Below are 27,556 nucleotides of genomic sequence, written 5' to 3'. Positions count from 1 at the left end.
CAACCTGAGGAACAGCCTTTGTTAATATCATTATGTTCAAAACAAGCAGTTGTGGAGCAGGGACAGCTCACTCTGCAGTAACCATCTGCAGTGCTAGCTCATTTTCATCTGTCGGTAGAGCTAAGCATGGCATTTTCTGTCCCTTCAGTCTTATATGGTCTTCCCAATTTTCAGGTCTGCTTTTTCCCCTTCTATACTGAAGTTTAAGTTCTTCACCTTCTTTCAAGTCTTCTTTTTTTGTTTCTTACCATTTATGTGTTTTTTTCCATATTTTCCTGCCTTACAACTCCCACCATACTTCCTATATTTCCTGCACTGGCACTGTCCTTAAATGGAGAATATTTTTGTCAGTTCTGTCTCTCCAGTGTTTTATTTTAGCCTTGTATGTTTTTCAGTAGTTTGGCACAGAGCTCAGTTAACAGTGTAAATGCTACACAAAGGAGGAGAAGCCATCCAGAGTTTAGTGCATAAGCCTTGGGTATAGGAGTTACAGGTTAAGTTTCCTGTTGTCTCGACAGGATGCTGAGGTGATGTTCTCTCTTGCATGGCTTTAAGGCTGAGGCATTTAGAGAACACTTGCTAATTGCACACCCAGGCATTATAACATTTCCCAAAATGGTAAAGGAAACTAAGGAAAAAAAAAAATTACAATAGTATCTTTAGGCCTCATAAAGCAGATCATGTACATATCTAGCCATATGCAAATACATGAACATACAGTATAATTTTGTTTGGTTTATTTGAATGTAATTTTGTAGAGGTTGTCTGGCTCATTCTTTACAAGTACACAAAGAATACCATCTTTGCCAGGCACAGTCCCTGTGCGGTAGCTCAGACATAGTATTTGTCCAGACTATCAAATACTGAAAACTGGTAGCACAGTACTGGACAAAGTGTTGGTGATACCCTGTACTAGTTCAGGTAGCAGAGTAATTGACACAATTGACAAAAGACTTAATTTCATCTCCAGCTCCTCCTCATAAATAGCCCATAGTATGGTCCTGATTCCAGATGAAGGCTTTTTGGCACTGCTTCAATACAAATGAGTAAGAATAAATAAAAGAGCATCTTGGCATTAGGCAGACTTCTTTCCTGCTGGCTCACCAGCTTTTATGTACAGTTAAGCTCTCCAGGAGGAAACCAATCTTAATTGAATAGCTCTGAAACCCACAAATTTAATATTAGATAAATTAATTTTGTAGTGGAGCAAAGATATCCAGAACCTTTTGCAGATTTCCTTCTCCAAACCACCCCATACGAAATAATGACCAAGGCAAGGCAGGGCTCACATATGTTGTCTCGTCTGGGTAATAGTTTTCTGAGTGGACTAGGGCATTAACCTGAAATAATGACCCAGAACAGTGATACAAATTCTTTTCTTAAGGCCTTTAATGTGGGAAGCACTCCGATAAAAGGTTAGTGAGTATGCAAAGTTGTACGTACATTTGTTCATTGTTGGAGGATGCAGTAAGATTTGGGCTTTTAAGGTGTTTAGGTCAGTTGCTTAGAAATGGTGAACAATCTAAAGAAACTGCAGATAAGAGTAAAGAAAACCTATTAAATATCAAGTCCTTGGCTTCCCGCTTTAGGACTTTGTGCAGTATCTGCTCTGATTTCCTAGATAATAGGGTTCTCACCTTGACCTCACACCAGTATTCATATATTTAAGTTTACAGACACAGTTATGATCATTTAATCTGACTTAAAAGCATCATAAAAACCCACCAAATTTGATTTAGTTTTGGGAGGTGGCTGTGCCAATTCTGTGCTAACTAGGGAGCCTTCAGCTGACTTGCAGCCACCACCTCGCTGCTTGTCTGCCTTTCCAGAAGGACCTGCACTGTTCCTCTTCACGATTAGGCTACTGTTAAATTTAGTCGACTCAGAGACCAGCACTATTTTACTTTTGCTATTTCTGAAGTGCAGAATAACCCTTGCTGATGACTAGTTCAAGTTCCTTTGTATATGGTGGTTTACCAAAATATATCTCATTTGCCACATTCTTCCATATAACCACTCTGTAATTCTTCCCCACTTCCATTCTCCCTCTAAATTTGCAATGCTCCTAATGCTTAACTTTGTAGCCTAATTAATCTCCTTTTCCACTTCAGCTGTTACTTGTCTTCTGATGCATTTTCCCTTTAAAAGAAAAAAGACCAGATTCCATGTGCAAATACTGTCATTTTGTTTTTCCTTTAAAAGCATAAAGATGTATTCGGTCTTAAATTACCATAGTCCCCTGAATCCACCCTGTTTTCCTAGCTGCGTTACATTATCACAGCCCAGAAATTCTCATCTTCTACTGGTATTTCCTGGAATTAAAAAGTTTTAAGCCTTGTAGCTGCTGCCAGGGTCTCCTCAGTATCACTCTGAATTCTGCTGTTTGTTTTATATCTGTTGACTCAGACCATGCTGTTCAGCTTGCATTTTTTCAAGCAGGAGTCCTTATGGTTCTCCATCCCAGCCAGCAGTTAGTAAGGATACGTGCCCAGCATTTTCAGCCACTTACCACTCTGAATGCAGAAAGGGTTGCTGCTTTGCAAGCTCTGTTCAGCCAGCTCCCTGTCAAATCCTGGTTGCTACTGGCTCTTTTCAGTTGGAATCAGTCCCACGACGGTGGGTGCGGACCTGCCCACAAGGTGTCTAATTATAGGCTTCATGTGGGTGAGTGAGAACCTTTGTAAGAATGATACCCTTATTGCTGGATATAACAGATGTTGCCTTTTCTTGTCTCCTGTCATATCTAATTCATCAAACTTTTCACCTCTTAAAGTTTTGGTTTGGGTTTGAAGAAAAGCAAGATGAGGCCATTTTAACCCTTGAAGGAGTTATTGTGTGCAACACCCGCGCAGCCAGCACAAACTGCTTACCTGTAAGCTCCTGTTACAGGCAATGGGCTGAGCCTCCTCTGCGGTGCAGTTCAGAATAGGAGCTTAATTTTGCTGTTCTATGTGACCCACTGGAAGTCACCAGCTCTCTGTTTGTTATCTGTCTGCCATACACGCCCTGCGAAACAAACCCTTGTATATTTTTGTAAAACCAAGCCTGTTTATATATTTATATAAGAAAAATTGCATTACAACTTAAGTGCCTGAGCATTTCTTAGTTTTTTCTAGTGAAGTTACTCAAGCTCTGTCTACACACTACCATTTTGACTAATCTATGTCCTCTTAGGTCATGTGGGCTTCACAGATTAGGTGTCTCTGCAGCAAGCTCTCTCATTGGTTGGTATGCTCTGGATATAACTGGCATCTACTGAAAATATTGTGATCAGCTTGGAGCAGAGAAACCACAGCCATTTGAATTCAAAACTGTGTCAGGAGGAGGAGGACAGGATGATGATAATCATGCCATTCATCTCTTTCTTTGTAATGGCTTCATGACTTGTCCATCATGTAAGTCCCAGGTTCTCTTCTGTGCTCTGGAGGTTGTGGGTCACAACTATGTCACAGTCTTTCAGTTCCTGTGCAAGATCTCAAATCACTGCACTGCTATCTATGGGATGGGTGCTGTCATAATCACCTGTTCAGGCAACTGTATAAGAGCGACTGTCATCCTTATACAAGGAGTGATTCAAGTGCCTAAGGGCAGGAAGTAGCTTGGGTTGAATCTACGGTTCACATAGGAAGCCAATTTGTGGTCTTGAGATATGTGCATTGCATGAGAGAAGATATAATTTCAGAAATAACACCAAAATAACATTTTTCCATATGCTGAGCTGTACATAATGCACTCAGCCTGAAAGTCAAGAGTGTCCGCTATTCCTTGTAGCACATGGCACCTGTATGAATGTTTGGATCTGGGTCTGGTTCTTATTGATAAAGTGCTGCAAGCCAGTGCCATATGTAATGATAATCATTAGAAAGAAATCTCAGAGGAATCCCAAGGAAGCAGTGGCTAGTCAGACATGTATGTAATTTCAGGTAAGACAGAACAGATCTAGGTAATATGAATTTATCTACAGTCTAGTCTATGTCCATTGACTGGAAGATGGAAATTTGGCAGCAGTTATTGGACCTGTGTCTCCTCAGATGATATAGCTCATTAGGTAAGTCTGGGGAGGAATGAGGTTGGGAAGCCACGGAAAAGAGATAAGGAATGTCATGTGCCCCATTAGTCAATATATTGACATGTAAGTTAAATGGAAAGCAGCTAGTGTAACTTGTGCCTCTATTAATGATGAAACATCTTCAGAAATTGCTGAACATCTTTGTGTGAAAATCAGACCCCTTTGAAGTACTTTTTTATGGGACCAGGATTGCTGGATATGCTCAAATATTTTGCTGTACTTTCCACAGAGTTATTTCTTTGTGTGTGGTGTTAAAACAGTGCCACCGAGACACCCCCACCCCCCCAGTTACAAACTGAAACAGAAGTACACGCTTTCAAGCTGAAAACTACATTTGGCAAGAATATAAGTTTACTAACTTCTTTGGTTCGCTCTCTGATCTGCTCTGTATGCTGACAATTGGCAACCTGGTTGTTACAGAGGGACCATATACGTTTTCAACACAGAGTTTCACTATTGGTGTATTTCACAGTGGTGAATACACAGTGATGCAGTTTAAATTATTGTAGGGCAGTATGACAAGTCGGAATGAACAGTAAAAAGAATTTCTAGTCCATGTTGTAGGGTTTTGAGGTCTAGCTTCTTTTAGGAATGGTTTATTTTTCTGGGTCTGCTTTTATATCTTAAGAGGAAGAGTAGGTTTTTATGGACAGTAAGCAAAGGCTGGCTTTTGCAGTTGCCTCTGACAATATGCAAGTGAACACATCCAGGTGGTTTTATAAATGTCAGCTTGAGAATTATCAAGGACATAAATGCATTCTGGTAGTAGTGGCCTTCGCATGGGGAGAAAAAAGAGGATCTAAAACATTCACTGAGAATCATGTTCTCCAAAGGAATCTCAGCAACTCTGTGTCAAGTGCAGTGATATATAAATTACTAAGGCTTTCATAGAAAGATAACTGAAAAAAATTGTAAAAGCAATGTTTGTCTCTCTCATTTCAATTTTAGATTGAAGATGGTTAATGAATTTCTTAGCTTGGATAGAGGTCATCTGGAAGTAGCTTTGTGTATTCCATTCCCTAGAGAATTGCTGATACATATAAACAAAGAACAGTCACCTTTTTGGAGAATCTTACCTTTAGTCCTTGAGTGGCAGAGCCATGAATAAAAGACTTTCTTGATATTTCTATTGTCTAACTGCAATATGTTCATTCTGGTCAAGTGAACAAATCTTATATTGAATAGAGAGCAAATCAATTTGCCTTAGTGTATCCTTTCCAGTATTGCAGCAATAAAAGGAATATTTTGAAACTGATAAATTTTTATGACCTTCCACAATACACAGTCTGCTAATTAAATCAGTCAAAGCAAGCAAAGATAACATTAACTTCTGGGTTTGTGAGCTGGAGGCTTGTGAAGCATAGTATCATTTTAAGGAAATAACACCAGGGCAGAATTTTAGAGCAGATGATGAAAGTAACTGAAGACAGAGGAGTCAGCAGGGACAGCCAGGATTTCTTTACAAGTAATGGCCAGAATTAAAGGAATGTGGTTTAATCCATTATTCTGAATGCTTGATCTCCTATTACTGCTAGAATATCAAACTTATTTGAAAGAAGCAGCTGATATAAAAGGGAATAACTGCAGAGTTTGCCTTGGAGATTGAGAGGCAAATGCAAATCTTCTTGAATGCTTAGATTGGTAAAAGAATGACTCTGAACAGCCAGTTCTGACCAGTGGCTCAGAACAGTTAGCTGTCTAGGGCTCTGCACATGTCCTGCTTTGGGTCCCAAGCTTTCCTAGTGTCAAAAACCAGGAAAAATTGACATGAAAAGGGGGCTGACACCAACACCAGCCCATTTATTCACATATTGCATATGCTTCCGGTGTTGTAAGCCACTTGCCCCATCCAACCTTGTGGTAGCTGGGAGATAAGGTGTGTTTTTCTGCACAGCAATGTAGGCGTGCTCTGTTTGTGCGAAGATTAGTGATGATGCATGTTCTTTCCGGAAGTTTTTAGATCCTTGATAGTTAAAGATAAGGAACAGATTCTTGGCTCTGTTTTATCTTGGAAATATGCCATAAAAATAGATTTGGGCATGCTATCAACTTCTGCTTCCCAATTATTGGAAACAGAATAACTTAAAGCATCTTGGAGACAAAAGAAGACGACAGCCACGAGTTTCATAGAGTCTGTATAGACAGAATCTTAGAATCATAGAATCATTAAGGTTGCAAAAGACTTCTAAGATCACCAAGTCCAACCATCTGATAGATTTGCTAATAGGTCAGCGAGCAATTGTTTACTCTCCCAGTGGCTACTCCAATGCCAGACAGCTTTGGTTTTGGAAGAATAACTCAAATAAATGTTAGGAATGCACAAATATTTTCATTTTTGCTTCTGTCCCAGGACCCTGCCAAACATAACTGTTACACAGAATACCCTGACTGCATTACAGTCTCAACAAAATAACTTTCCAAAGATTTTATTTTATGTTCTTTATAACAGGCACACATTTGAGAATTAGAGCCTGCTGTAGGAAAAATCAGTAATTGTCACTGAGGGAAAAGAGTGAGGGAACTGTAGGTAAATAATTTCACTATAAAAATATCCAGGAGGAAATGCAAGTGAAGGTAGTGAGGCAATCCCCCTGCAAGAATGTTAACTGGGAAAATAGGCTTGCTCCCAGGAGATGTGATCTTACAGGTGGGTTGGTAACTGGTATGATACAACTGTGGGCTAAAAAAAATTAGAACCAGATCTTGGATCTTCCAGAAGTACCTTCAGGATGCATGTTCTCAGGCATTGAGCCATTATAATAATTTGCTCACTTCTGGTATGCCAAAGATAGACTCTAACCTGAATTAGATGTAAAGGGAGAAGGCAGAAAAAATTATCAAAATGCAACTATGTAGAAAATAATTAGCTTTTCTTGGGGAAACAGAAGCCTCAAGAGAGAAACAATAAATAAATAAATTAAAAGTCATGTGGGAACACATGAAATACAGATTATCTAGAAAAGAAAAAAAAGCCTGATGTATTTTTACCTGGAGAAAATAATGGGGTTTCCTGTGGAGTTTCTATAAGTAAAGATTCTGGCAAGTAGCTGGGCTATAAAATGATATAATCAGAAAGGAGATAATTTTAAAGGCAGAATGAAGGCAGTGGGGGGGCTTTCTGTATAGGAGCCTTGTCAAGCTTCAGCTCAAACAAAGACGAAAGACCAAAAGGACTAGGTAGGCTTATTCCTGCAAATTTGTCGTTCATTTACAAGGATTTTATCAATATATTCTAGGATATCAGAGTAGCAGGAAAAGATCTGAAAAGTCACAGAAAGAAAATAGGTTCAAAAGTGAGAGGAGAGATGGCGGAAACTGGACATGGAGATCTCTGCCTATTAGTTCTATTTATTAATTGTAATTACCCTTATGCTTTTGGTTCTGGACTCACAAATATTTATGAGGGACGTTTCGATAGGCTGTGCTTTTTGGAAAGAAGAGAGTCTGCTGTGTTATGCAAGAGAGTATTTTTTTCCTGTTAATTGAGACCTCTGATAAAAATGGTCCTTGTTTTCTCATTAACATACCTGCATATATCACTTTATGACAAGCATTCTGTTTCTCCTAAAATTTCTGATGTTACATATAAAGTAAATACAGGTGATGTAAGTGGAGCAAACAGATTTAAGAGGTTTGTTTGTATGTATGTTTGTTTTACCTTACCCCATTGCCAAAAGGCTGTCATGAGAGAGAAAAGGGACTGAGGCTGAATGCTTTATAATGGCTTTGTTAGTAATTTACTTTCAGCATAATTTTTGTAGTGAACAAATGTGTAAGGAGTATTAAATGAAATTTGTATTGTAATTCTGAAGCACTCATAGTGTTGCAGAATATTTAAATAACATAAAAGACTGAATGCAAATCATAATATGTCTTTAAAAACCCCAGACAAATGAAGCACACTTGATTAGAAAGAAAAGCTACCTTTCAACGCAACAGCCAAACATATCAAATGGGGCATCTCACTTGACATTTTAAGGATGCAATCTGAATTATTCCAAAAACCTAGCTTACCTTGTGGTGGGGATATGAAAGAGTTACCTGTTCCAGTCTTTGTCAAAGGCAGATTGTCTTGTGAAATATCAAACCCTTGCGGTTTTGGACTTTCTTCAGAGTCATAGCATCCAAAGGTTTCATACAAGTAACAATTTTCATTTTTAAATACAGAAGAAAATAGGAGGAAGACTATTTTCTACCAGTAACACAAAGCTGCTCTAAATGTTTTTCTTTTCACCATTAGCTCATAAAAATAAACCTCTTTTGCTCTGTCTGTAGATGTATTAGCAAAGAAGTGTGGTGTTGATGTTTACTACACTGAGGAATGAAAATTAACTCAAGAAACAGTATGTGACAGAAATGCAAAACAGAACAACACAAGGGAAGAAAGTAATGCAATATTTTATTTTTAGCAGAACTTATTGGGTGAGAAAATGTATATTTTAAAGTGGTCTAATCAGCTGGATCACATTTGTAGCAGGTCATCAGCCCATATGAGCTGTTATGTTTTTTCACAACACTGTTGAAATCAGTAGCTTAAAATTAGACAAAATGAAAGTTTGTATTTTTGAAACTAAGAATAAGATTTATTACTCGTAAAAACATTAAATTAATTTTTTATTAATTTAAAAGTGGCACAGCCAAGTATGGAGGCAGGAGGCGAGGGTCTTTATAGAAATCAAGTTCAACAGGACTTTGCTTCTCTCTTGTGACAAGCGGTGGCCTATATTGCACTGCTCACGCTGCCGTCTCCTATCATTAATCCAATGACCCAATCCAGTGCCTGGCCCTGCTGCACACTTTTTAATAACCCTGAGGAAAATATTTACATTTCTTTTGCTTCAGTTCTTGACTGTAAGAAGGGGGAAATAAGTCTTCCTTTTTCCCTCCCTGAGTATCATTTATTTGTGCAACTCTGAGGCAGAGAGCCATGCCTGATTTATTGAGGATGTTTGAGATGGTGTAATTGTTAGCTACAGATACTTCCCAACTGCATAGAAGTACCTGGGGTTGTTTTGTACTTCTCCAGGGGAGCGCAGAAGAGGGGAGACCCTACTTATGCAAGAAGGGGGACTTGCCTAAGGAGTTTCCCTAAGGGGCAGAGGAGGATGAGTTCCCTGCTCTTGGAATGATCTGGATGGTTTCCGGATCGTATTCCACATGGGTGAAGGTGGTGAGGGTACTGAAGCAATGAGTGTGAGAAGGTAGGCGGTTGATTTGTCAACTTTGCTGCAAGCATCCTAAGCAAGCTCCTCTGGCAAACTTCAGCTGAGGTGACTGGATTCTGACATCTCAAAATTGTTGCTGCATAATTTGAAACACACTTGTTCATTGCTCACGGTCAGCCCTGTGTAACGCATCTCCTTAACAGCGTCTGGTAAACCTCACTGGAAGTATTCTGGAGTAGCTAGTTGTTAGGATGGGACAGAACAGAGATGGCCACACACAGGATTTCTGCACCCCAATGATAAACCTCACATTACATTTAAAAATTAGCTGTATTTCTCAGACCACAGTGGGCAATTAGAAACCAAAAGAATTTTTGTGGGTAGCTTGTATTGAAACAGAAACAATCTTAGCTTACTTTGGCTGATGCTGGTAACTCTTAGTGGTCTGTTTTTGTTAACCAGTATAATCAAAATGCTGCCAAATTTGGGTGGGCTATGCTATATAGTAATGCAAATGGTGCAGCTCAGGCCCAACTTCAGTGGCTTCAGAAACACAAGGTAGAGGCAGAAAATTCAGCTTCACTGCTAAAGAGAAAATAGTTAATTTGAAGGCTGCCAGAAAACTGAAGATCTTCAATAGTGCAACAGAGTTTTGGTAACGAAGATGCCTGTTTTGGATATAGAGAAAGAGTCCCAGCTCACCCAGCGCTCAGCAGAGCTGAATAGGGCACATCAATGCGTTCTTCCCCAGGAAACATGCAACAATCAAATATTTTGCTGTATATTAAGCTGTCCTGCTTGACATGTGGTGAACTTTCATGGTAGAGTTTCTCAAGGTCTACTGTAAAACTTGGTATGCAGTCCCAGCTCAGTCTTCTGGATGTGCTGTTACAATATTGTTTAAATGTGCTCTTCAGGAAGAAAGGGCATGTCAGGCGAGGCCATTGAAACTCTGATTATTTTTATATTTAAAATTATTCCTCATATTCCTGATACAGAAGCAACCAGGTGCTTCTGAAAGCGCGAAGGTGTCCTTTTCCTGAACAAGGAGGTAGGCAATATTAAAGAATTTGGCTGTCTATGCTCCTTTTTTCTTTTCTCTGCCAGCCCCACCCCTTTTTGTTGTCTCTTTTTCTTTTTCTCTCTTCTTTTTTTGTTTGTTCTTTGTTTCATCTTCCTTCTTTCTTTTCTTTTTGTTTGTTGTTTCTTTTTGGATGCTTCTCCTAAGATAGGTAAGTGTATTTCAAAGGGGAATTGGCTAGGACATTTTTCCCTGTTTTATTATTTTCTCCCTTGACTCTGAAATATAATCACACTGCATGTGCACGTTACTAGTAAAATACATGTTATATGTCCCTGTAACTGGAATTCACCGAAGTGCAACTCCCCTGTATGGATAAAAGCTGACAACACTAATTTGGAAATAGAGCTTATGTAGTGGGCTGGGCAAATTTTTCATAATCTGTTGAAGGAACCTCGTTAATACTTTGTTTCTGACTGAAGAAGTGACCTCTTCCAGATGGTGCGGGTTGCCACAGTGGACAACCATTGCATTCCTCACCAAGCCTCAGCAAAGCGCCAGGGCTTGCCATGTGCTCGGCTGCACGGTTCCGCAGCCACAGAATGCAGACCTGGTAAGAGAGGAAGAGTTTAAGGAAATATTTTTCAGCACAATGGGATATTTTCTTAGCAGCAGCCCAAGACAATCAATATAAACGCTATTTTTATTTCATATTAGGTCAAAGCATGAGTTCTAGTAGACTGAGATCATGAAGTATGTGTTATCAAATGTGTTTTTTAAAGAATTACTAGTTAGTGACTAATTATTAAATTTTAAGATGTGTTTGCCTTTATGCTCAGACACCATTAGCATTTTAATTTGGACCATGAGTGTGCTTTTGAAGGTAATCTCTCAGTCCATTTTCCCCACTTACCATACTTTAAATTACATGACAGGGTGGTGTTGGGACACATAAGCTGGATTCATTTTGGTTAAAACTAAACTGAGAGGTGTTTTCTAGAAGTGTACCTAATGCACTGCAGATGCCAGTGGGTGCCCGCTCCATGGGATCGGGTTGGAGTCAGCCTAAAGTGCCCTGCCAGGACAAGTATACTGTCACACTGTGGAGAGCCGCTTCTGGCGCACTGTGCTACGTGCTAATGGAGAGGTAGGCACATGAAACTGCAGTTTAGGAGAAAAACTTGTACCTTTCTTATAAGCGCAGGGCCACACCTTGCCAGAATTTCAGATTTGATATCTCTGGTCTTTGGGGAAGTCTGGCTGCAGTGCTGAGGTGGTGGGAGTAACTGTAGTCAGCCAGGCATCCATGTACTGCCATGAAATGTGGTTTAGGTTCTTACTTTTGGTACTTAAACCCACTGGCTTTAAGGGGCATGATACCATGTGATGAAGGTTTAGGTATTTTTTCCCTTTTTCTGTTTGTTTGCTTTGTTTGTTGAGTGTCGTGTCCGTGTCTGGTCCCTCCCTCCCCCCCCCACCCCCAACCCATAGGATGGAACTGCCATTAGACGTGTACTCACACATTTCCGTTTTCCCCAGATATTATTGTGACTTCTTCAGCTCCCATGCAGCCTCTGTGTACATGACCTGGATGGTTTTTCCAAAGGAAATCAACTTCTGAAATGTTCCCAGAAATTTCTGTATCAATATAGTTCAGGTATGTGTTGCCTGGTTTGAAAGTTCCCCTGCCAAAAGAAAAGCATGGAAGTGATGCTCTGTGTTCTTTACAAATCAAGGAAAAAAAATGCTACAGTTTAGGCAGAAAGAGAGATGAGTTGTGGGATGCTATGAGAGTTGAAGCTTTGAATACTATTGTTATAATTTCATTACATTTTTTTCAAGAATTACCAATCAGGGATGTTAGGTAAAACTTCAACTTAGAACATGTTCTTGGAGAATGTGTTCCTTGGGGAACACACAGGGCTCATGATGTGGAGCCTCACGCGGATCCAAGGATTTCAGCTCAGGCAGTAGGGGATCACGTCTCAGCTCCAGAAACACCAAGTTCTGTCCTCCCTGCTGACTAGCTATTTGAGCCGAGTAGCAGTCTTTTATAAAGTCCTTGGATCTTAGATTTTTCACACATAAAATATATCAAATACTTTTTTGGACAAACACTGTAACAGGGCTAAACTTAAGGGAAGATCACACACACACACCCCCACACCCAAAAAAAAAAATGTGTATAATGTACTTTCCATTTAACCTTTTTTGTAGGGATTGGGAAGAAATGTCTTGTCGACATTTTGGTTGATTTCTTCCTCCAAATCAGTACTGCATTTTTTTTGCCTTCCCTGAAGCTACGGTGGCAGTGCTGAGGCTACCTCACCTCTCCCAATATGATTTATCCTGAATACCTGGAGGAAGTTCTGAGGACTGTAAGTTACTTTTGCCCCACCTTTGGCTGAAGTCTGTGGTGCTGATACCAGCTAGGCAAACTGGTGAATGCCACAGAGTCTCTGTATTAACCTTACTTGAGAAAGCAGAAGAAACACCATTCCTGCTTATATTGGGAGGTTATTGTGGATCCCACTACAGGCTTTCAGCCTATCAACCTAACGTATAGGGTTGTTGGTACCTAAGGAGGAGAGAGCTACTCAGAGAGATCTACAGAAGTATTTGGATGAATTAGTTGCTTAAAATCCTGCACCTTTCAGGATGAAAACAATAGTTACCCCAGCCTTTGTCAGTATTGCTGTGGTGTTTATTCTAGACATTATTTTTGGAAAATGAGATCTATCTTCAAATAAGTCCAAGTCAAAAAGTTCCCCCAGTGTTTCTGCTTGCTCTCAACCATGATGAAAATTGAAAATTATAGTTTAAATTTGTGCCTCTTGTGGTATCAGTGTTCATTATAACAGAACGCACACTACAGTGTGACATTAACATAGAAATTACCTGTAGGTGTACTGCTGCAGTAGTATGTTTGCAACCAAAGGTACCCCTGGTACAGATCAGCAACAGGACTATGTTCAAACACAGAAGAGGTTGGTTCTACAATATTTAAACTATGCTCTTGACAAGGATCAGTTTTTGAGATTTAAATTCACATTTACTGGAAAAAGCCAGGCTGAGTGGACAGGATCCCAGACTCCAGCACAGTTCATAGGCAAGCTGCAACTTTCTTACTCACATATTCCCTAGGGGAAGGAATGATTAAATGACTGTACATCATGCAGCGCTCTGTCTTCTCAGAGATCACCAAATGACATTTGAGTGCAGCAGTAGCCACAAAGCTCTTTGTTCTTGCCCACTTTGCATGCTAACCGTCATCAGAAAAGAAAATACAGAGCAAGAGAGACCAGCAAGCAGATTTCGACCACAGTCTGTAACACAGGGAACTTCAAATACTTACCATCTACTTTTATTACCAGAGTAAATCAAGATGAAACATGTAAAAATAGCTGTGTATAAATTCAATATGATAACAATGATAGAGCCATCTTTTCAACAGTCATGTTAAACTTACTTGTCAATTGTATATATTTTCCTGATCCCATTAGTTCCAGTCAAGGCTATATCTATATTTCCCTTCATGGTTTCTGTTGCAGATACTCTGACATGTATCTCTTTTCGCCAGCCTTTGAAAGCAAAATGAAATAAATTATGGTTGTAAGGAGGTTTCTTTCCTAATGGTAAAACTTCTCATATGTTTCAGTGTCTTTCAGGGGGAGGAAAGGATTGCACAAATGTGCTTGTAAGCAAACAAAATGTCTCTCTACTAAGGCAAATGTTAGTTCTGCATGGTTCTGGTAGTATTATTTCCTTGACAGTGGTCTAAATTGCAGATCCACTCTTTGCTGACCTACTGACTGTGCTGGGTATCTCATCTGCCTCGACCAATACTGGACCTTGCTCTTCTACTTGGCCTCACTTTTAAATCTGAAACTTCTTAAACTGATGAGGAACCCTGAGGGGCTTCATGAGTAGGATGTTAGCTCTCAACTATGAAGTGAGGTCCACTGGACTGCTGTGTTGTTAAAGGTACATTGAATAAAACCAGCAGCTTTCCCAGGGTGATCCCGATACACAGTGTTTAGGGTTTTTGTTATACCTGTGCACAGCCCAACAGCTGTCAGGAGATCCTGTCATCCTACGTGTCTTCCTAAGGCAAAAGCAGGCCTCAGATGCAATAACATGCATTGATTTCAAGCAGCCGGGTCTGGGAAGTTTTTGTACTGGTTTTAATTTGGGCTATTAAAAGGAGAATCTCTTCATGTACTTCATAAGGTCATATTTAGTTTCAGGCTATAATTTCTATAAACTCAACAATTTGCCAATGTTGAAATTAATGTATTCATTCAGATTTGAGAAATGGCTGGTTTCTCTATAATCAAATTGATTTTTTTTTACTTTGCTCTGTGGAGATGTAATATAAGATATTCTTTGTTCTTAATTTTGCTCTCATATTTTAGTGCCTAGTGAATAAGGACCTCAAAGACCCTCTCTCATTTATTGCCCTTGCAGTTCATCACCTCTGATGGATTATAATTTATTTATGAATTTTCTTATTTCCCAGTTCTGTGGCTGCTTGTACATTAATCACAATTAAAACTATACTTCTTATTACTCCCTGCCATTTTTACTTGATAACCTTTGCAAAAATATCCTTAAATGATCCAGTTTTATAAATTTTTGTCAATACAAACAATGAAATTTTTTTAAATTTTGAAATCTTGTACTTCCAGCATAACGTTCCTCCCACCTTCAGCTTTACAGAATTTTTGAAGCCGTCGTCTAATTAACAACATTTTAGCAGGGCTTCTAACTCAGAAGTCAGCAGCAGTTGATCTATTTCTGTAATTATCTCAGCCTTTCCCAGATAATGCTGGTACTGCATGTTCCCAGCACAGCTGAAACTCTAGGTTTTGTACTGCCACTCAGCAGCTCCCTGTAGAGCCCTAAGATACTTGTTCACACATAATTCATTGCCACTTTAGCATTCATCACCCAAAATAAGCACTTACGAGCATATGGAGGGAAGGGTCCTGTGTTTAAATAAACCTTTTGCTGTTCTTTTTCAGTTTTATGTAAAAACTTATCAGCATAATGACCCATCAGTGGGCATCCTTCCTTTGGACATGGGAAGCAGTCTCCCTGGGGGAAAATAACAATGTGTGTTAAAAGACATTATCTGTTTTAATCCTACTTCTTACATATTAAGAAATGAGGGTATTTCAGCTTTTTCCCAGCTTTTTTGAAAAGGTACTTGCTTCTGACTTCAGACGATATCTTCAGTATTTATTGGTGCAGTGAAAAAAGGAGCTGAAATGGACAGTCAGCTTATTTCATTCTGGTTGAAAATCAGAAAGAAACAGGTTGAAAATCTGGCCTAATTCCTCATGCTCTTGCAGAGACCATAAGCAAATACGTTAATGCATGTTGTGCCTTCCTACCTGATCTGTAAAATACCAGTAATATATTCATCTTTCATAGGGTCCATTGAAATGTTGTCTGTTAATTATTATAGGGTGGGTCACCATATTTGCAAGGAGGCCTGGCTGAATGTCTCACTCACATATTTAAGATATATAAATAAGATATTTAAGTTTAGGAATACTGAAGCTTGGGGTATCGCTTTGGGATGTGTTCTGTCAGCTTTTCAGCCTTTATTCCCATGCAGAACCTTAATGAAATTAATCTGCCTACATAGATCAAACATTCAGATCAAGGCCTTGATGTCATTTAAAGAAAAAAAAAGAGAAGCGTGTATATTTTCTGTTAAAGTGATTTAACTGCAGTTGGAAAAATGGTATTTTTATGTTTAGATAGCTCAGTTTTGGTATTTGGGAGGTTCTGTAGGAACTGGTATTTGTGGACCTTTGGCTATTTGGGCATTAGATGGATAAAAGTCTAAATAATCATCGTCACTTGTTTATTATGAGATTGAAAAAAACCGTTTGCCTTGCATCACTAAATTGCACAGGGTTCAGTTTTCAAGTCCTGAATTACATCAAGCTTTCAAGTTATGTGGTAACATTGCTACAGACATTAACAACTTTTCTGCAGAATTGTAATCATAACTTTTGGGAGTAGATGGAAACAAATTCAGACTTGTCTTCCGTCTTGACCAGTCTTCAGGTGCACTGCAGAATTAGTTGACCAAATGCCCAGTTACATCAGGCATGAAACACTGGGACATTGTGCTGCCTTCTTTCTTGTGCCACCTGAGGGTTGTGTGAGCAATGCTGTGCTGTATAAATATCTTCCCTGCCCTATATACTGTGGGTATTTATTGTTTATACAGATGTTTAAACATTTTTGAAATCCAGAGGCTGTCCTCTTGATGATGGGTTTCACCAGGTTTAAATGGACTTCCTTCAAACCAGACTGAGCGTCCCTTATTGCTGACCTATGCAAAAGGTGAACCCAGCCACTGCCTCTTGTTGCCCTCTTGCTCAGCTCTTCATCTCCCTTTGTAACTGCTTTTGTTTACATTTACTGCCTTATTTTCTTCGGGATCTTTTTTTTCTGGAGTTTGCTGCTTTTACATTTTGCCTTGTTTTTTGGATATGGTCTGGAGGAGGGTAGTCAGGGGGTCTGCATAGCCTGTATCCCATGATCTAGAGTGTAGAAATTGTCCCAGAAATTATTAAGAGAAGAAGGGCAGGGGTATAACCCCTCAGACAAATAGGTACCTGGTACTTACCAATACAAAGGCTCGGTATGTTTCACACTGATACCCGACAAATCCATTGGGAGTGATAATACTCTCAGCATAATACTGGAGACTCCTTTTATGTCCACATCCAACAGATCTATATTCTGGCAAAAAGCCCAGGTAAACAAGATTAAAGCTATACATTAACATAAAGTCCATGCAAAAACAACACTTGTGAGGTTTTTCCTCAAAACCATATGTACATACAGTGAAGTCTCAGATTAAAACCAATAAATAATTAAAAATATATTTAAAGTGTGAGTTATTTGGTTTTACAGTAAAAAATGTACCTATGGCTACATATATATTTTTTCAATGGGGAAGAGCTAGGTTCTAATCTGCATGTCCCTGTGCTCATACTGAAGTTAACAGAGGTGGAGAGGCACCAAGGCAGACCTCATGCAGCCTCCTGTCCTGCTATGTGTACTTAAGTGCTTTTACTTTAGCATGTGAACTGAGGAGGATTTAGGAGAATTTCCCTTTGATATTTCAAAGACTGGAATAATTCATAGCTACAGAGTTTGTAAAGCATATAGTAGTTATTATGAAGAAGTTTTCATTTGCTTACCATTATCACAACATGGTATTTTGTAAAACCACAGTTTCTGCTCTTTTCTAGAATGTAGTAATTGTATTGTGGTAATTATTTTAACTTCAGTGGTGATTCTGTGAAATGCTCTGAAAAGCAAAATGTTTGGCAGTGTGTCCTTGGTTGTGTCAGAATTATTTGACACAAATACATTTTCCCATCAGAGTGATATATAAGCAGTCAGTGCAGGAAAGAAGAAAGTTCTGTTTGGTTTATATTCACACATCCCTTGTAACAAGTATTGTCTTCATTGGCTCTGAAGGCTCTCCTTTATCAAAGCACAATATAATAAAGTTAGGTTGTATAAAAATAGGCTCTACTTTGCTTCAGCATGTGTGTGGGCTCACCTAATCACAGGGTGAAGTCTTGGAGGCACTGAAGTAATTGCAAGCTGGCACAGTTTATAATGAAATCAGAATTTCACCTAGTGTCAATCTTTATGCATCTTAAAGACAGACCAGTCGGTATTGATCAGTGACACACATTGTTCTTTACATAAGGAAAGAAAAAAACACATCAATAATCCTCTGAAAAGTACTTTTGTCTGTTTTTCTTGAAAATAATCTGCATCATCAAGGCTTCCTGAGTATGTTTTCTTTATAGTTCCTTCTTTAAATGTAATTCAGAAGGGTCTGTGTTTTTGACTTTAAAAACCTCAGCTTTTATGGTTGGCTTACTTTGTGCTAATGCCAAATTCACTTCACATCTATACAATGGGAACATAATACTCCTTTCCCTACTGCATCAAAAGCTGTAGAAAGAAGTTACCGAACAGCATTTCTAAAGCACTTCATACATAAAAGCACTACATAAATGTAAATATATACAAACAGAAGAGATATGCACAAAGTAAGGTTTAACAAAGAGGCAGGAATTAAGGATGTCTCTGTTTTTAGGAGCTGCATGAATCAGAATGGTTTGGGTTGGAAGGGACCTTTAGAGGTCATCTAGTCCCACCCCACTGCAGTGAGCAGGGACACCTTCAACTAGATCAGGCTGCTCAGAGCCCTGTCCAGCCTGGCCTGGAATGTTTCCAGGGATGGGGCATCAACCATCTCTCCGGGCAACCTGGGCCAATGTGTCACCACCCTCATTGTAAAACATTTCTTCCTTATATCTAGTCTAAATCTACCCTCCATTAGTTTAAAACATTACTCCTTGTCCTGTCACAACAGGCCTTGCTAAAGAGATTGCCCCCATCTTTCCTATAGTCCCCGTCAAGCACTGAAAGGCCACAATAAGGCCTCCCCGCAGCCTTCTCTTCTCCAGGCTGAACAACCCCAGCTCTCAGCCTGTCCTCATAGGGAAGGAGCTCCATCCCTCTGACCATTTTTGTGGCCTCCTCAGGCCCTGCTCCAACAGCTCCATGTCCGTCCCATGCTGAGGGCTCCAGAGCTGGATGCAGCGCTGCGGGGGGGTCTCACCAGAGTGGAGCAAAGGGGCAGAATCACCTCCCTCGCCCTGCTGCCCACGCTGCTTGTGATGCAGCCCAGGATATGGTTGGCCTTCTGGGTTGTGAGTGCTCATTGTTGTCTCGTGTCCAGCTTTTCGTTCAGCAGTGTCCCCAAGTCCTTCTCTGCAGAGCTGCTGTGAGCAACCAACTCCATCTGCTTGTGTTCAATAGAGCTGAGCTGCTGCTTCACCACAAAACATTGCAACTGCCTTGTGAAATGTCTCTGGAATTTTTAATATTTTTTTTGGCTGAAAATGCAGATATTCTTATGCAGTCTGATTGGAGTGTGTTTTGGTTCCAAGTGACTTTGTGCATAGTCAGCTTTCAGTCCTCTTTGTTACTAAGTTCTCCAACCAGTTCTAAGACAGAGCATTTTTGAAAGCCAATTACTTAACTAGCAGTAGGGATTTCAAAACATTGAGCTGTGAATAACAGATGTTCTAATTTCTGTAGGTTAGGATCAGAAGACAGAATTTTGGGGATCTATTGTACTGGATCCCAGGGTAATTCTGATTAACTGTCCAGCTTTCTTTGAAGAACACAAATTATCAATGGAGCAGTCATTTTACCATCTTCTGTATTTTTAACCTTGTGCTGTTCCCTTTGAAGACACTAAAGCTGTTAATGGTGTGGATGAGTATGTCTAACCTCAGTAATATTGGGACTGATGTCTCTCTAGGGAGAAGGGAAGCTCAGATTTTAAAATACTAATTTTTGGATTGTCCTTGAATGAAATTTTACCTGTCCTTCATACGTAGAATTCCCACTGAGGTCAGTCTGTCAGCACAGTGGCGGGCTCTTATAAAGGCTGTGATGAACAAGTCTGCATGCTTAAACTGAAGTTTCCATCTGGAATTTGCCTTGATTAGTATAAAAGAAAATTGGAGGGTATTTCACAGGCAGCTTCAAGTCTTCCATTTTTGAGCATTCGTGCCCTAGTCCAAATTGAAACTATATACATAATATATAAATTCAAAATCCTTTACTTTAGCATAGCCTTTATTTCTAACTGTAGCTTATAATGAGGTATTACTTCTTTAAAATATATTTACCCCTCATAAGGTCATTGATATTCCAGGTTGCAGGAGGTACACGAAGCTGCTTGCATCCTGGCATCCTCTTCCCACCATTTGGGTAAAAATCCAGGTGTCCACAAGTCTGAAGAATCCCTGGAGCTGAAATGCACAATGAATTGAGGCTGAACACTCTCAGGTACATTGTGGCCAACCTCTGCGTTGGTGTCAGCTTTTGCATGAAAACTTACCAAAGTCAAAGAAAAGATGACCAGCGTGAGTATGAATTATATCAACAAATTTTGCATCTGAAGGATCCAGCCTAACCATTGTGGGAGTATACTGGAAAAGGGGCCCAGCTGGATCCAAACCTAAATAAATGGAGATACTCTGAGGTAAATAATGTGTGTACACTGTATGACATTACATTTCTGCCTTTACTCCAAATTTAAAAATATATTTTGTGGTCCACATCCAGCAAAACAAGCAGGGTTTTAATAGAAAGGTGGTTGGAGGCATTGCAGCACAGTAAAATGATGAAGGGTGCTTGGCTTACTTTTGGGAAACAATGTCATGAGAAGAGGTTTGGGGTTTTTTTGCATGTTAGTGAAAAATATGAAATCTTGATATGTTATTCTGAGAATTTAGATTTGTTTGAGGATTTTTATTCTGTCAAATACCTATTTTTATTTCCAAAAGAGCTTGGTTGAAAATGTTACCCCTTCAGTGTCAGCAAGCTCTCTTCAGGGCTAAAGCAACACAGTTCTGATCCCAGTTTCCCTGAATTGCTTATGCGGCTGCTTCCTGTCTACACAGCTTAGCTAAAACAATGTCTATGCAGACAAATGAACTGACTGGAGGAGAAAGAAAGGCAGAAAATAGTAAGCCTTTGAAAAAAGTGATGTTTGAGTGTGGCACGACACAGAGAGTCCATGCAGCTATGCGACTGGCAGCTTTCTTCCTTTTCAGGGTGCCCATGGCTATTTACTGTCCCATCCTGACATACTAGATCTAGGGTTTTTAATTTTTCATTTTAGATTTTCCATCTTTTGAACTGCTGAAAAGTCATGTTAGAGCAGGCTTTTAAAACCAAATATGACAGTGAGTTGCTAGCGTTTTACAAGTCTGTTATTCCACATGTAGTACAGTATTTTGTTCCTGTTCTTTTATATAATTAAAAATCATAACCAAGTGCTCCCTGGGACTTGTTGTGGCCTGTGAAAAGTGACCTCTATTTAGCCACAGTTGGAAGAGTTAAGCCTTTCTGATCTGTTGCAGTTAGGCCTTTCTCAGAGCTGTGAACGTTGACATGAAGTGCATGGCATGTGATAGAACATGGCCTCGTTTGTGTGCCATCACGCTAGCTGTATACTGTTATGACAAACCAGTACATTGTGGTCTGTATTGTGTGTTTATAAGGCAGCAGTGATTCTTCAGTTCTCTTAAGTTGCATGAAAATACAAAGCTTCATCAGCTGAAACAGCTGCTATAAACAGCTATACCTGTTATTCTTCCAATGCCAGGTTTCCTTCGCCCTGCCTCCCCTGCTGCATGTGCTCCAAGACTATGGCCGATGAAATGAATGTTGGCAGGAGAGTAGCCATAGTCTTTCTGTGAAGATGTACGGAAAGGAAAAAGCAAGCATGTTAAGCAGGGGATACAAGCCTGTGGTGCTGCATCATGGCCCCATGCTGTGCCTGGACATGGCCAGACCAGCGGGCCGTGGAGTGGCTTGGGTGGGAAGTTACTGTTGCAGGTGCTGGGATCAGTTGGGAAGCAGTTCCCAATTCAGCCCAACCCCTCTTATATCACACCTGTGGAAGGGAATAACCTCGGTCAGGAATTGGTGTTTATGACAGAATGGGAGGAAAAGGGAACTCCTGCACATAGCTCCCCTACATCTGCACTGGTTGCGTATCCAGTGACCGCGCTGCCTCACCCCTGAACCTGTTAGTCCGGTCAGGATAGCAGTTTGTGGCAGAGAAGTCTTCAGTGCCTTTCTCTGTGGCACACCTTCTGTGTGAATCAAGTGGCCATCCTGCTAGGGAGCTGCTCCACCATGCAGGTCCTGCAGGACGGGGAGGAATGTGCCAGGAATGCTGCTGGTGTGCCATGCTCAGCTGAGCTTCTGCACGGGAAGCCTGGCATTGGTGGCCTGACACTAAAGTAGGTACTTCCGTTTGTGCAGGATTAGAGGCTTTTTATGATATTTTCAGCTTATGGAGTACCTCTGTACTTCCCGACTCTATTGCATCAGACCTAAAGATGCCACCCTGAACACAGCCTTTACAATACAGACTATGTGCCGACTTTCATGTTCCACGGATACTTTTACCTCAAGAATGTTCACCAGATATACCAGCTCAGCCCCCACAATGCGGACGTTATTAACTGCATCGGTGTACAAACCACTAGAGCCACCTCTCCAGTCAGTCAAAATGCAGTTCACGTCTTCAGTGTGAAACATGAACTGGTAGAAAACACAAAAACAGGAGAACAGAAGCAAACAGGCGTGAATTACAGTTGTAGCAGGGTATATGCAAACAATATTTTGTTTTGTTATAGCCGGGGACTCATTTTGTTTATGTGACTGGTAAAGACACATCTTTAGTGTATTAATTCCTCCTAATACTGAAGAATCAACACAAGGAGGCAGAGTGGAGGCAGTGGTTTGAACACTATAAAGACACATAAAACCTTGCTTCAGTTCTGTTTTCCATTCCAGAGGCCTTGGTTGACTTTAGGGTATTAATTTCTCTTAATGACAGTACTCCAGTTAAAACAAGAGGATAGTACAACTAGTTTTTTATTGTCCAAGCTTTATTCTTCAGAATTTATATGCTTGGATCATCTAAAAGGATTCATAAATTTGTGTTCATGTACTTCAATTGTTCAGCCCCAAAGTTCATATACATTAACCAAAATATTCTATTTATACACTTCTGGCAACGGAACATTCTGATTTTTCATTCTGAAAGAATTTCATTTTTGAAATGTGCCTAAATAAAATGAAACCAATCTGTTGAACAAAGCATTTTGTTTTTATTAAATCAAATGCTTCACTCAAACAGAAAAGTTTATTTTGACCTTTTGCTGATGTGAGAAAGGTGAGTTTTCTTCCTCCTTTATTATTGGCAAAGAGTTCAAAAATCAGTCAATTATAGCTTTCCTGTGGAGGTGAATGCAGCAAAAGGGCACTTAGCAGAAGGCTGAAGTGCACTATACTCATAGCTAGGAACAAAAGCGAGGTCATTTGGAACTGAGCTTCATTCTGATTTTTTTTCCCCTCATATAATCCCTGAATTAACAAGAGAACAGAGGTGTAAATTTTATGTGGGAATTTTAAGCCAGTTAATGGGATGGTGTGGATATTTGCACCTTCAAATACAAGCAAAATGACTGTCAGATGATGGTCATACCATACCCTGCATATATTTGCTATCCAGGGGAGGTCTGCTCCAGCAAGATGGCCATGTATAATGAATCGGGTTTTCCTGTGTGTTCGGAAATTTGAAGCTTTGATAGTTGAAGGATTTGTAGCAGAAATTTTCTGTGTTAAAAAAGACAATGAACAAACAACACAACAAGGATGTGACTGCTCCATCCCAGTGTACATTTTGATACAGGGCAGACTAACCCAGTGGTTAAGGCATAGTTCTGGACTCTGAAGAGATGGGTCTTATTCCTCCCTCATAATCTGCCTTGCCGGGGGGTATCAATTAATGACTTCAACAAATGATTCACTTCCTCCAGTTAATTGAACTAATGATACTGGCATCCTTTGCGTAATGCTTTGAGATATACTGGTACAAAATGCCATGTAAATACAAGATTTTATCAAACTTGGTCATAGAATTACAAAGATAGCATCTGCAAGGTATTATGCAGTTGACTTTGAATCTATACCTACTTTTCTTTCTTTTTTCTTTGAAGATAAGACATTCATTACTAAGCTTATTTATATTTTATGAGAAAGCCCTCCAGGCTTACAACATCAGAGGCTGTAGATATTTTGGGGTTTATTGAGAAGGAAGGCATTATTTTCCTTTAAAGAAATTCTGAATGCTGGGTTGTTTTAAAACTTGGCTCTTACTTATTTTTTTGTTTTGGTTTTGTAAGATTAAAAGGGGATGTCATGCACTAATTAGCACACATCTCATCTTCACCGAAAGACTGATTAAAGTTAAAACCTCATAGGCCGTCTCTGCTAGAGATGTTGGGCTTGTTCTGAGGAGACTCAAAGAGGAGAAATCATTAAACACCTCCACATTTTGTGACTGCCATCGATACTAAAAAAAAAACCTATGAAGCCTTTTTCATGTAATGTAAGCCACCAACAGCAACAAATTGCCTGCCTCCCTTTTCATATTAATTTGCTTCATTTTTCTTGCTCATCATCCAACTGAAATTCACACTCTGATGGTCATTTCTCTTCTTTCACCAGACTAGCCTATAGCTCCACAAAACTGCTTCATGCTGTGGATGAGCTCAGGCCAGAGACCTCTAACACCTTGAGCATCCTGCTGTGAGCTTTTGCCTTTTCCCAGTACCTGCTGATCTTCAGAGGAAAGGGCTGACTCACTGCTGGCATTTTTCAGTACGTTCCCATTTAATCCATCATAAACAGCCCTGCAGGCTCCTTTTAACCACTTCCATTATTCACTCTGTCACAGTCTAGAGCTTCCTTTCGCTGCCACTAGTTTGCAGATGTTGTAGACAACCTCACATTTTTACTTTTTATTCTTCCATACAGCTCCAGTCTGCTGTCTGTGTGCTTCTCTACCTGATGTGTTTTCATCAGGGATAGCGTGGTTCAACTCTCTGTAAGAGAATCCTCCAAACCCTCTCTAAGGTATATCTTACCAAGTCTTTTTCATTAGCTTTTTAGTCTTCATTTTCCCTCAGTCCCATTCTTCCAAAAAATGTTTAATATTTGTTTATTTTCTTTATCCATTGCCATTTCATTCTCTTTTTGGTTGTTTCCTTCTTTTTCCACATATGATTTCATTCTCTCCTTAATTTTTTTTTCTTTAGTCTCCTGTTTTCCTTTCTAAGCTTTCCTTTAATTTTTTGTGTTATTTTCCTTTCCCTCTCTGGTGAACACAGATACTTTTCTGACTTTCACTCTTAACTATTTACTTGCTCTTAGGGCTCAGTGTTGGCCACCGCATAAGAAGAGCCTCTGAGACCAATTGTATATAGTTCAGAGGACCTAGTAATCATGTGTAGGAACCACATCCCCAAGTTATGTGTATGGGCCTGAAATATGGTTTTAAGCTGGAGACACACAGGAGCCAAAATTGAGCTTTCCTTTTGTATTGCCTCCCCCACCTCTGGCTTTATAGTGCTAAACCTGAAGCTGAATTTGGGCCATTAGCCTACTGCAGAGAAGTATATTAAAAATATCCACAATATCTCAGATGATTTGCATTAGAAGGCTACGAATAATATGTTGTAAGTACACCTGGCTTGTCAGAAAGCTGAAATGAGAAAAAAGAGATGAGATGAAAGGAAATTGGGATGGACTGTTCATGGAGTGTGTAATATAGGATTGGGGCCTCTCCATAGTACCATAGAATCATTATGGTTGGAAAAGACCTCCAGGGAGACTTTTAAGCAAAAATACAGGATAAAAGAAACTGTCTGTATAATTTGTTGAATGTGTAGTATACTTTCAGTTATTGGAACAAAGCAGTTTCTTACTTGATATATCACGATGTTGTCTCTAGTGTAAAGGAGGAAATTGGTGTTCACAGCCTCTGGAGAGCTGGGCAAGCCTGCCAGTTGTCTCCCTGGGATCCCAGACCAAGGGGGCCTGTCTGTAAAGCATCCAAGCCTTTTGTAGCAAACTTCCCTTCCTGGGGTACACACACACACAAAAAAAAAAAGGTTAGTATTCTGGGAACATAGCAGGTACAGCTGCTACAACTTCACAAGAAGGTGGCAGGATAGCGTTTATGCCAGGGAAGCAGAAAATGGAAAATGGCTGATTCAGGTTAGGATGGCACCTGTGTTCATTTTTCATTAAGGGGCTTAGTTGCGCTCCTGTGCCTTGTGCATGTAATAGAGGTTTGAACTTCAAGAGTGATTCCTGTTGCAAGCACAGTATAGAGCTCAGTTTGTTGAACTCATGACTTATTTTATCAAACATACCGTTACACAGCCATTGGAAAAAGGTAATAAACTCTCGATCCTCTACGGATCCAGAGAACAAACCAGCTTTTGCTGCCAGTGCAGAGCAGTCCTTCAAATTAGTGCTAATGCTCCAGGGGTTATCTAAATTGTTACTTCTTGTGCAACAATTAATGAAGGAGTAAAATGAAACTAAAACATTAAAATAGATACCTCTGGTTGCTCCATAATATACATTAAACATCTTCCTTTTTTATTTTCATACGATTTTAGTGGAAGCAATGAAGTGGAATTTGAGTGGAAGCCTAGAGCAAAGCATAGCCTCAGGAAGTGTGGTCTGTGCCTAGAGTTTCCCAGTTTCTGTTGTGGCTTTAATACAGCAATGATACAAATATGACATACAGGTATTGCCATTAAATGTCATCCTTACCCACTGTCGTAGCACAACAGTTGTGAAATCCCAAATAATTTTTATGGCTATTAAAAAGATACTGAAAAATTGTACTTATTTACCTAGGATAGGTGACAGATTCATACTACATCAGACCGTGACTTACTGCATTTGTTACTCTGTACGAAACACAGGGGCAGAGTAATATATACGGGAAATACATCTAGAGAAAGGGAAGATTTAATTGCGGAGCTGCACCTAGAGACTCCAGAAATGATCCAGTCATTTTCACAGGGGTTTTCCCTCTGAAGCCAGTGAACTTTTGGACTATGCCTCTTTGTTTCTCTCTGCTCTTTCTGTGTGTCTGCCCCTCTTGAACGGTTCTTTCCTATTGGTAAAGAGGTGTTTTGGACTGGGACTATTTTCTCGTTCTCTGCATAGCACTGAGAAGAGTAAGTGCCTAAGCTAGCATTATAAGCGCTGTAGCTACCATAAATGTTGGTGTGGCTTGAGGGTGGGTAGGGGAAACTGTTCTGGAAGAATTTCAGGATCAATTCATATACAAAAATACCTTTTCTATTTCCCATTTTTTTTGCTAGCTGCAAAAGCCTTTACAGAATTAAAAATTAATAGGTTAAATGTGGGAAAGACATGATGTAACTCAACATTCCTAATGAAGAAATCTGTTAAACCTGTTCTAAAGCACATCCTTTTTCTAAAACATAGTTATTCTGGTGTAAGCTGCACACAACAAGTTTTAGTGTTTACTGATTTTATCAACTATGTGTCTTACCTTTGGCTGCATCAAGAAGAAAGAGAGTAGTGATCCATACTGCAAACATCTAAAGCAAATAAGAATACAGTTCAAACCAAATTAAAAATAGAATCTGGAATTCACATAAGGGTTTCCTCAACCCATTTAAAAAAAAAAAATAAAACAAATCACAGTGACCATAGAAGTACTTCAGGCATTTAATGAGTTGGATCCAAAAGAATCAACACTTCCTTAAATATAGCAAGGTTTCAAGAAAACAACTTTTGGAATTCTTTCTGTTTGCCATG

The 27,556-nt window shown here is 39.6% G+C and overlaps 1 protein-coding gene across 1 annotated transcript; it reads right to left on the bottom strand.

Annotated features, from left to right (window-relative positions):
• Positions 1–10,664: 10,664 nt before the first annotated feature.
• LOC104053727 (pancreatic lipase-related protein 2) lies at positions 10,665–27,487 on the bottom strand. Its single transcript, XM_064464480.1, has 12 exons — positions 27,288–27,487; positions 25,675–25,829; positions 23,396–23,521; positions 22,307–22,441; positions 21,474–21,582; positions 20,223–20,342; positions 20,011–20,133; positions 16,905–17,020; positions 15,223–15,352; positions 13,725–13,836; positions 11,778–11,940; positions 10,665–10,865 (listed from the first exon to the last, which is right to left on the bottom strand). Exons 1-12 carry the CDS (start codon positions 27,334–27,336, stop codon positions 10,665–10,667), a joined length of 1,539 nt encoding a protein of 512 aa, XP_064320550.1. The 5' UTR covers positions 27,337–27,487.
• Between the last annotated feature and the right edge of the window lie 69 nt (positions 27,488–27,556).

Source organism: Phalacrocorax carbo, chromosome 12, assembly GCF_963921805.1.
Source record: "Phalacrocorax carbo chromosome 12, bPhaCar2.1, whole genome shotgun sequence".
NCBI lineage: Eukaryota > Metazoa > Chordata > Aves > Suliformes > Phalacrocoracidae > Phalacrocorax > Phalacrocorax carbo.
This window is presented reverse-complemented; position numbering and strand designations above follow the sequence as displayed.